This window comes from Dysidea avara, chromosome 3 (assembly GCF_963678975.1).
Source record: "Dysidea avara chromosome 3, odDysAvar1.4, whole genome shotgun sequence".
Taxonomy (NCBI): Eukaryota; Metazoa; Porifera; class Demospongiae; order Dictyoceratida; family Dysideidae; genus Dysidea; species Dysidea avara.
Window position 1 is genome coordinate 22,262,068 of NC_089274.1, and position 10,318 is coordinate 22,272,385.

Sequence of the window (10,318 nt, forward strand, 5' to 3'; positions counted from 1 at the left end):
TTATTTTTGTTCCATATTTGGAGACAATCCACTAGTTATAATTACAATGTATGCCAGTCTTTATGGGCTGTTGCAACTTGCAAGAAGGTTACATTTTACTGGAATGTAAACAAACACATAACTAAAAGCATGTGTACCTAATTTTACATATTTATATTTATTTAAAAAGTAGATGAATATGTATGCACCCAGGAAGAAATGGTTTTCCAAGCAAGATTCTTGCACAGAAAATGTCCATTTTCTTTGCAAGTCTTGCAAGAATCCTGCAAGTCGTTTCTCCCTGGGTGTGCTCAGTGGATAAAATTTGTTTTCGATACAGTTTACATTTGTGACTACCACTAGTACTGTGGATTATAAAATACGATACCTGCTGCAATCAACATTCTATCACGATTCTGCCTTAATTGAACTTTAATTCTATGACTATACTTAGCAGTGGCGGTTCCAAGGGCACAGGGGGCATGTGCTCCCCTCCCAAAAAAGTACCGTACAAGCAAAAAAGATAGCAGTGACTCATATATTTTAAGGTGGTGGTTACCTCACAATTTCCGGTTTGAAGGATATTTGTAAAATCGAGTTAACACATTTGTAGAGCTACGCGAAAGCAAACACTATTACATCGTAGACCAGCTCTTCGTCTACCTACATGATGATTTGTACGGCCATTAGATGCTGAACTATAACGCTATAGAGCCAATTGTAAGAGCATGCAAAAATATTTTCGGCGTCAGTTTACGCAAAGTTTGTTGCACATTATGGCGAAGTAAAACGTGTAATCTATTCTTTAGCAACATAAGCAGGTTCAATCAACACAACTTCAGCCTATGCAAGGTTGAAACACAGCTATGGGATTTTGAAACCCTTTTGGCCATTGTGAAGGGACCTAAAACCTGCTGTACCATCGACAGACAGTACAAAAATCTTTTTTTCTCGACATGCGGCCCTGCTACAATGAGCAATCGCTTATTTTACGCTAATACAGAGGTCTCCCTCACTAGTATACAAGAAAAAACTGACGCAGAAAGTTGTACTAACACTTTAGCATACCATACAAAACCACAAATGACGTATGCTGCCTAAGTTTCGCGTGAACTACCCGAATACCCATAAACAAAGCTTCTAAACTACTCTACTTACTTTAGTGAATGTCTTCTTTAATAATACTTGCACAATAGTAACAAATTTCTTCTTGTTACAAGGCAATGGGTCTTAGTACGTGCAGCTACCATTTTAATTATTACGTAAACACTAATCACATGACACAATAAATGAATTTTTGTGGCAGGACGTATGGCTTCATTTGCAATGGTTTCAAAACCACGTGCTTCCAGGTAACCGCCACCTTAATAGAACAGTCACCGCATGCAACACTCCACAGTTGCTGAAAACTGGCATCTGCAGCACTTTCATTGGTAAATTTAGCCGCCAGTTAGGAATTTTGCAGATTGGTCATTTGTAGCCATTCTATGTGACAATTGGTTTATAATTGAACTACTTATGACTGTCACTGATCCCTACAACTGTTGATCAATGCCTATAGTATGTTCACGTTGAGCTGAATCCTGAAAAATGGCTAAAAATTAAAAGTGGATTTTTTCTCAACAGAGTTAACATTTCAGCCAACCAGATGATTATTGGTAACAGCAAAGGTGTCAACAACAGACACGTACGGTTTGGCTCCATTACAAGTCCGGGAAAGGGCTGTAATGGATACTGTACATATATGGCTTCCCCATAGAAAATGTATTGGGTAAAAAATTTGATTGGCCGTGAATATTATGTCAAACATTTGAACAAAAAGATTTTGAAATAATTTTAGCGGGGCAAGCAGTACTACAAATGAGCCAAATTTCAAGATCGTGTGTAATTGCATCCATGAGTTATTAAATGTTTTTGAGGATTCAGCTCAACGTGAACATACTATTAAAAGGAAGCACATTTATTATAGTATTTACATATTTTGCATACTACACTAAGAATTTCGCTAAAATCAATGTCTAAATCCATGTTGTAGTACGACTGTAAGGCTTTCTGGAGACTTTCGGTCATGTTCTCTAAATAGTTGCTACTGTATCATATTGGGATCTTGTGATCATGTGATGAAGTCTTCAATTAATTATGTATGTTAATTGGGAGTCGAGTGTTCGGGGTTGAATGGACTTTATTTTGCTGGGGAAAGCTCTGAAATGGCAATGACAGTGTGATTTCCCTCATGTTTTAACTGTGTGATACTAATTGTAGGAATTGGAGGGTCTTCGTGTGATGTTAGAGGAGTCTGAAGGATCAGCGGCTGCTCAGCAAGAGATACGTGGCCAGAGAGAGACAGAGCTGATGGCAATGAAGCGGACACTGGAAGAAGACGCAGCCAGTCATGAGTCAGCCATATCTGCTATGAGACAAAAATATTCCCATCAAATTGAAGACCTTAATGAGCAGCTGGAGAGCTCCAGAAAGGTGGGCTGCTATTAGAATGTGTGCGTGCGTGTGTGTGTGTGTGTGTGTGTGTGTGTGTGTGTTTGTGATAGTTATGTCAACTTATCTGTGGGAATCAAGCATCATGCTAGCATTTTGTATAAAACTTGTGATTGCAGTCTAGAACAGTATTACTATATTGTATGAAGCAGTTAGCACATTGAAAATGAAATACTCTAATATAATAACTAGCTTAAAATTGGAAGGCTGATATAAATGATCTAATCATGATATTATGGCATGCACTCACGTATTCAGAACAGAGTGTGTATTGTTCTTGTGTGGCTTTTATCAAGGCAGTGACTTACATTATGATACTCACACAGACAAAGTCAAGTCTTGAGAAGACCAAACAGGGATTGGAGCTGGACCGATCTGTAATGGAGGATGAAATAAAAGAATTGACCACTTCTCGTGGTGATCTTGAGAAGAAGAAGAAGGCCTTAGAAGGTCAAGTAATGGAGCTACAGGCACGAGTGACAGAAGACAACAATCGTATCACTGAACTGCAAGCAGTAAATACTAAACTACAGGTAATATGTGGAGTGATGCTGGTTGATGAGCAGTGCCACGTTGCTATAATACTAAGTGTGTTTGTGTACATTTTATTGGAAGTATTTCTGCTTGACAAATATCCGAGGAAGGCAGACACAATTTAAGTGTTCCTAAGACTTTTACATTTTTGATGTTTCATCTTATAACTGTTACTTGCTGATGTTTATGTACTATCAGAGGTCTTTATCCACTTGCTTTGTGTGTGCGCGCATGTGTGTGTAGTGATTGATAAATTTCGGGTCTTTCTTAAATCTGCATCTTGCTTTAACATGTTTGTTGAAAATGTCTCCTAGTATTACTTTTATTACCAATGAGCACTGTGTGAGGTACACATAATTTACATGTAATTGTGACAAGAAGTGCTTGTTGCTTCCCTTACTGAGACAAATGTCTTTTGTTATCTCTGAAATTTCCTGTGGTTTATATAAATTTTATTTGTACTATGATGTAAGTATTCATGGCTACTTTGAACTTCAAAGCCCACTGCTACATGGCTTTAATTAGTTCGGTAATGCAGTGCTAATATTTGTAGTGTTTTTAACGCTATTCAACACTCATTTCCACTGCCTGTTGCCACTATTCAATACTCAGTTCCACTGCATGTTGCTAAGCATTAACAACTATACCTGTTAATAAGGCTCATGTGATCTTATAGTATAAGGTGCTAAATTTGTCTCTATAGACTGACCTTGCTACAGCCAATAACCAGTTTGAAGATATTGAGTCCAAGTACTCTACTACTGAAAAACAACGCAAGGGTCTCCAGCAGCAACTGACTGAAACACAGGTGAGGGATTAGTGTGTGTACAAGAGGTTGTTTTGTTGAGGAGGGTGTTCTAAATAGTGCACAATGAAATATGATTTTGAAAGAAATGTGTTAGCTAGATTAATCCATTGATTAACTTTGATACAAAAGCTAACAGAAGGGTTTAATTAAGTGGTTTTTTGGCTTAGTTACTTAACTTAAATGGTATTGGCCTTACTTGTTGTGGTGTGCATCTATTAACAGGAAATGTTAGCAGAGGAGACGAGGCTTAAAATGGCTGTCACTAACAAACAGAAACAGCTAGCAGATGAGGTGGAGCACCTCAAGTTCCAGCTAGAGGAAGAAGAAGACAGTAAACAACAACTACAAAACCGTCTAATCCAATTGACTCAACAGGTAACTACCATCTTACACACTCTAACTACGTTGTTTAAATTACTATCTAACTACATTCTACTTTATAAGCACCGGCAGTATAGCTAGTCTTTATTGCTGTATTTGATGTAATTGTCTGGTATTTAATTAGGTTTCAGATGCTAAGAAAATAGCAGATGACGACCAGGCGCAGTTGGAGGAAGCCATGGCAACAAAGAAGAAGCAAGACAAAGAGTTGGAGGCCTTACAAGAGAGAATTGATGAACTTCAGTCTGAGAACAATAAACTGAGTAAGGGCAAGAAGAAACTTCAGGAAGAGGTACATTTATCTGTGCTGTGTGTAGATGTGTAGATAGCAATACTGTATCTACTTGGTTAAACACTGCAGCGATTGATTTGGCAACTACTCAAACTCAACTACCACGAAAACAATGTTTAAGCCCTTATTTTCAAAATCGATTGTGGCACCATTCAAGTATGGCTACTATTGAAGGTGTGCAGCATTTACCAAGGAAATATGCTATGTAGGGATAGTTTTCTCAAAGAGTTTTGAGCTTACCCAGGAAAAGTTTTTAGAGTTCTGGTTATTAGGAAACTCCAAGGGAGCTAAAAGTCAGAGATGTGTTGTTGCTGTAATTTTGCATCTTTGTACATTTAGAAGTACAAAATACTGAAGTCATCATGTAGTTTTGTCTCATGGCTCCTCAGATTGTGATATTGTGTGTGTGTGTGTGTGCGTGCGTGCGTGCGTGCGTGCGTGCGTGTGTACTTTTTATCACTTGTCACATCCTCCCTGACAGCTTGATGACCTTAACATCAATTATGACACTCAACGAAACAGCTTGATCAGCCTTGAGAAGAAGCAGAAGAAATTTGATAATGTAAGTGTTTATCTACATAATCACTGTTGGGTGTGGAATTTTTCTGCATTTAGTAGAGTTTTGATTTAGCTCCCTATGTATTCACAGGCTTTGAGTAGCCTATAGTATATTTATGATACGATGATTTATCAACTCCTACACTATCATTACATTTTTTGTTAGGCGCTTGCTGAAGAGAAGGCCATCTCAGAGCATAATGCACAGGAGCGAGATGCCGCAGAAAGTCGGGCCAGGCAAGCAGAGACCAAGTCACTGTCTGTCACTCGTGAGCTTGAAGAGGTCTTGGACAAACTGGCAGAGAGTGAGAGAAGCCGCAAACAGTTGCAGTCCGAGTTAGACAATCTAATGGAATCAAAAGATGACGTTGGAAAGAGTGTAAGTTGCTGTCATAGTACTAACTATATGCATACATGTAGAACCCTAACACGAGGTTCCAAAGTTTAATGCTTAGAGAATTTAGTTAGCAATTATAGTTGTATTTTTCTTTGTTTTACTGGATCTTGTTTAACTCGTGAAGGTTGCTGATCTGGAGAAAGCTAAACGGATGTTGGAGGCAGAACTTGAAGAACAGAAACAAGCAATGGAAGAATTGGAAGATGAACTGCAGATTGTATCAGATGCAAAGCTACGTCTGGAGGTAGATGCTCCCAAAGCATCCCCTCATTGATTATGTGGGATACATTTTGTGTAGGTAAATATTCAAGCTGCAAAGTCGAACTACGAGAGAGATTTGCAGAGCAAAGACGAGCAAGTGGAGGAAGTGAAACGATCCCTAACAAAGCAGGTGGGTGGGTGGGGCATGTTTGCTTATCCACACCCTCTTTCAGCTGCTAAGGATATTCAGTACTAGGAATGAGAATCAGAAAATGGATGGTTTGTTTTTAGAAATAGCAGGTTAATGGCTTTTCTTATGTAGCAATGCAGTAATTTAACCAAAATCATGAAGGTTTCGTTTGTGATATTCTCATTGAAAGTGGTGTATAGATCACATGTAGATAAAAAAATTCATGGTACTGTAACTTGTGCTGTGAAATGTTTCTAAACGTATGATTTGTGAGAGGTTGCTCAGTGATGCTCATGTGAACATATCTGGATTAATATACAGTAAAATAAATTCAGTTTATTCAGAGAGTGGGAGATGGCAGCTGTTCTTCTAGCACTGTTTTAGCTCCATAGCATGTTAGCAAGTGTATTACTGTAGGTGAGGGATTTGGAGACACAGGCGGAGGATGAACGAAAGCAGCGATCGTCAGCAACTAGTGCCATGAAGAAGCTTGAGGCTGACCTGGCTGAGTTGGAGTCCCAGAGAGACCTTGATGCTAGAGGACGTGATGATGCATACAAACAATACAAAAAATTGCAGGTACTGCCACTACTGTGCTTGTAATGTAGCATGTGTTTGTGTGTGTGTGTGTGTGGGTGTGCGTGCGTGCGTGCGTGCGTGCGTGTGTGTGTGCATGCGTGCGTGAGTGTGTGTGTGTGTGTGTGTGTGTGTGCGCATTACCTGGTTGTGCCTGTTTGCTGTTGTACATTACTCAAATTGTTTTAGTTTCTCCCAACTATTTATGGAGCCTGGCATTAATTAGGGAAGTGATTGCACAATTTTACACCTGTACCTTGCCTCACATAGTGGTATGGTCTAGTCTTTTATCCATGCAACATCTTGTGGGTTCATAGTCCTGCCTCTAGGAGAATTTGCCTTCTTATGCTTGAGTGGTGCACAGGTAATGACGACGTTGTTCTGTCACTGCTGTGTCTTGTATATTGTTTATGCACGTATGTACACAACACCACAGACGCAACTCAAGGATGCTCAACAAGAGGCCAATGATACGAGAGCCAGTCAGGATGAGCTCAGCTCCAGACTGAAAGAAGCAGAAAAGAAATGGCGAAATCTTGATGTGGAGCTCCAGCAAGCACAAGAGGTAATACTGAAGTTGCACTTTCTCTATGATAATATTTATGTTAATGTGTCATGTTTCCCAAGGCTTTGGCATCTGCTGAACGAGCTCGACGTACTGCAGAACAAGAGAGAGATGATTTACAAGATGAAGCATCTTCCTCTGGACCTAAAGTGTGAGTAGTGGGTGTGTGTGTATGTATATGTAGTGTAGTATGTGCGAGTAGGTATTTGGTGTGCATGTGATGTGTGATATTAAGTTATTCTTTGAGCAAGAGGTTAATGTGGGAGAGGAGAGCATCTAGTTGTAAAAATGATAAAAATTATACAGCTCCTGTTTTCGTATTTTGTTTTTTGCAACAATTTACTAAACTAAATGGTGACTAATGTCCAAGATCGTTCAAATCCTTTCATTGCATATCAATTGAGAATGTACAGTATAATGAACATTACTCCTTCATGGGTTAGATTCTATTTGTTATGGTGACTTTCTTGTAATGCAATCTTGAGTTATTAGTTCCTCAGACACAGAGTTATCAACCATCTTTATGTTCTTGATGACTACTCTGTGCCTGTGTGAACTCAGGACATAAGATGTAGAAAGGAAGCCATTCAATTTTATGCAACCATTTTTACAGCATTAAACAATCATTTTCCATACTTGTTAATTTTTATTGTTATTGTCACAGTACCCAACTGACTGAGGAGAAGCGACGGTTAGAGAACAGAATTGTTCAACTTGAAGAAGATCTTGATGAAGAGCAAAACAATGCCGAGACCAGTGCAGACAAGTACCGCAAAGCTCTCCAACAGGTGATGTTTTCAATAGCAGTAAAATTGTGTAATGTCATTAATATTGGTGGTCCTACTAATGAGGTTGGCTACCGTAGAGTCGGATTGTTAAGCACATATGTCTATTAAACGCATATTATTTGTTAAGCACATACATATTTCTTGTGATTAACCATGGTTAATATGCGCACATGGCCCAATGCAACACGGGAAGAAAAGCTGGAAGTACTGGAAAATAAATCTCTTCTCAAGTGCTTACATCTCCCTTGAGGTCTCCCTTTACAACAAATCAGCCTTCTGGATTGTGATATTCTTGTTCATCAGGAAGGATTTCACCTAGATATGGGGTCAAATATCCTTATACACTGGCATGGTGACCATGAACTACTCTATTACAACATAGTGATTCCGTATTGACGCACCATAATTATTAATTAGGAATATGCACTTAATAACCTGACTATGCAGTATGTTGGGACCTACTTGTGACAAATGAGCTATTAGTGTACGATTGTTTCTTTCTCTGTAGGTGGACTCAATGAATCTCGAGTTACAAGCTGCCCAGTCTAGAGAGCAAAAGGCCACAAACACTTGCAGCACATTGGAGAGACAGGTAACTATAACTACCCATTTGAATTGTACATGTGTTTGTAGTATAATCACTGTTACAGCAGAGCACTTTGTAAGTTAAGCAACTTTTTCAAAGTAACATCATGCAAACTGACTACTTCAAGCTGTAGACACTATGCTTAATGTTTTGTGTGGTGTTCTAGGTGAAGGACCTTCGTAGTAAGGTAGAAGAGTTGGAAGCTAGTGGAGGAAGAAGGCTTAAAGCTCAAGTGAGCAATCTGGAGGCAAAGATCTCTAGTCTAGAGGATCAGCTGGAAACTATCAGCAGGTAATTTGTGTGCTTGTGTACATGTATACGTTGGTAGTGTGGATGGCTCTTCCTGTGTATCACAATCTCTTATGCATTGCATGCTAGTGTTTGCTCATCATAATTATACAGGGATAAGCAACAAACACAACGAACATTACGCCGGCAAGACAAGAAGATCAAAGAATACCTAACCACTATTGAGGATGAGAGGAGAACTGCAGAGCAATACAAGGAACAGGTAAGCATGACTGCTGCTTTGATTGCTGTGCATTATATGGAACACTTAGTCTGACAAGGCAAACAGTAAACTAAGAAGTCTTAAAAGACAGGTTGAAGAGATGGTGAGTTCTAAATGGGATTATGTTGGACTGTTGATCTACAAGCATGCTTATTAGGATGAGGAGAATTCACGGATAACCTCTACCAGGCGTCGTCTTCAACGAGACAATGAAGAACTAGTAGAACAAATTGATACTCTTAATCGTGAAGTAGCAACACTAAAGAGTCGAAACACAGGGTAACTATGTACAATGTGAAGCCTGTGTAGTGTGAACACTTGAGACCAACACAAATTGCGCTACATTAGAACTGTACAATGCCAAGCACAGTTAATGAGCTAAAACACTTCCTTGCTAACAAAAAATCAGGAACTCAGGTGTATAACATTACCTTACGGGACAAGTTTTATATGCTATCTGAGGTACATTTTTTTGGTATGTTTTCTAATGCTTTTTTGTATTGGTAATCCCTTCATGTTGCATGATGTGCGCTTATGGGCTCCTGGTAGTAGAAAAACTTCCTTTTGTAATTCCATTATAAATCCATTTGTCTCTTCCCATAATTATATCTTGTAAGTAGTTTTTAAATTGATTTAAAATCTTGTCAACATCTGCTTAAGCATGTTTGTATTTTGTGTTTCTCAGGAGATCATCACGTTATGGTGGCAGTATTTCAGGTAGCAGTAGCAGAAGACACAGCAGACCGACCACGACAGATGATAGTGTTGGAGATGATTCTCCATAGGAGCCTCTATTTTTAAACTGTTGTCCAATAGTATATTATATTGTTAGACACTATATTATTATTTGAAATTTTTGTACATTTTCAGCACAACTGTAACACTTTACAAGATGTAGTATACATCTTGGAAGTAAACATTTGGTTGTCACAAAAAGCACAAAGACACATGCATGCACACGCACGCAGTTGCACCTTTAATATTGTTATGGTGTGGTTTATGGACTAGAATGTTTTGTTGGTCATGTGACTTGCACAAATCTGTACCTGGGAGGTGACAGAAGAGCCAATAGGTTCTAAATAGTAATCATGAGTTTCTAGTTGAACATTTGGATGGTGTGGGATGTGGTCAATAAACTTTTGAGAGGTTGAGTGAAAGTTTATAATTTTACCTACCAGGAGGAACAGTTACAAGATCACTAATAATCTGGTCAGTATCTCTAACTAATCGTTGAATTCTTGGTAAAAGGCTACTTCAACTATAGACACCAAATCAGAACTGACAGTTCTAATTTTCCAAACTGAAACTTAATCCCCTTAATGTGTGCAGTTGCTGCGAGTGTGGAGAAAAACAGAACTAGGTTCATCCCACCTTAGTTTCTGTAATTATGTAGCTAATAGATCCTCTATTATACTACCATAATTCGTGATAAAAATTTTCGTGTAAATATTTACGTAAA

The 10,318-nt window shown here is 38.7% G+C and overlaps 1 protein-coding gene across 1 annotated transcript in view; it reads left to right on the forward strand.

Moving 5' to 3' along the window:
• Positions 1–9,888, forward strand: part of LOC136250258 (myosin-9-like) — a 28,320-nt gene extending 18,432 nt beyond the window's left edge. The window contains exons 31-49 of the mRNA XM_066042437.1: positions 2,242–2,454; positions 2,799–3,005; positions 3,710–3,814; positions 4,037–4,189; positions 4,320–4,487; positions 4,969–5,049; positions 5,212–5,424; positions 5,567–5,686; positions 5,741–5,833; positions 6,251–6,412; positions 6,846–6,974; positions 7,037–7,125; positions 7,639–7,762; positions 8,271–8,354; positions 8,515–8,639; positions 8,751–8,859; positions 8,909–8,962; positions 9,017–9,138; positions 9,545–9,888. Of these exons, the coding sequence (XP_065898509.1) occupies positions 2,242–2,454; positions 2,799–3,005; positions 3,710–3,814; positions 4,037–4,189; positions 4,320–4,487; positions 4,969–5,049; positions 5,212–5,424; positions 5,567–5,686; positions 5,741–5,833; positions 6,251–6,412; positions 6,846–6,974; positions 7,037–7,125; positions 7,639–7,762; positions 8,271–8,354; positions 8,515–8,639; positions 8,751–8,859; positions 8,909–8,962; positions 9,017–9,138; positions 9,545–9,644 (2,451 nt within the window). The 3' untranslated portion in view covers positions 9,645–9,888. The remainder of the gene's footprint in view (positions 1–2,241; positions 2,455–2,798; positions 3,006–3,709; positions 3,815–4,036; positions 4,190–4,319; positions 4,488–4,968; positions 5,050–5,211; positions 5,425–5,566; positions 5,687–5,740; positions 5,834–6,250; positions 6,413–6,845; positions 6,975–7,036; positions 7,126–7,638; positions 7,763–8,270; positions 8,355–8,514; positions 8,640–8,750; positions 8,860–8,908; positions 8,963–9,016; positions 9,139–9,544) is intronic.
• The last annotated feature ends 430 nt before the right edge of the window (positions 9,889–10,318 follow it).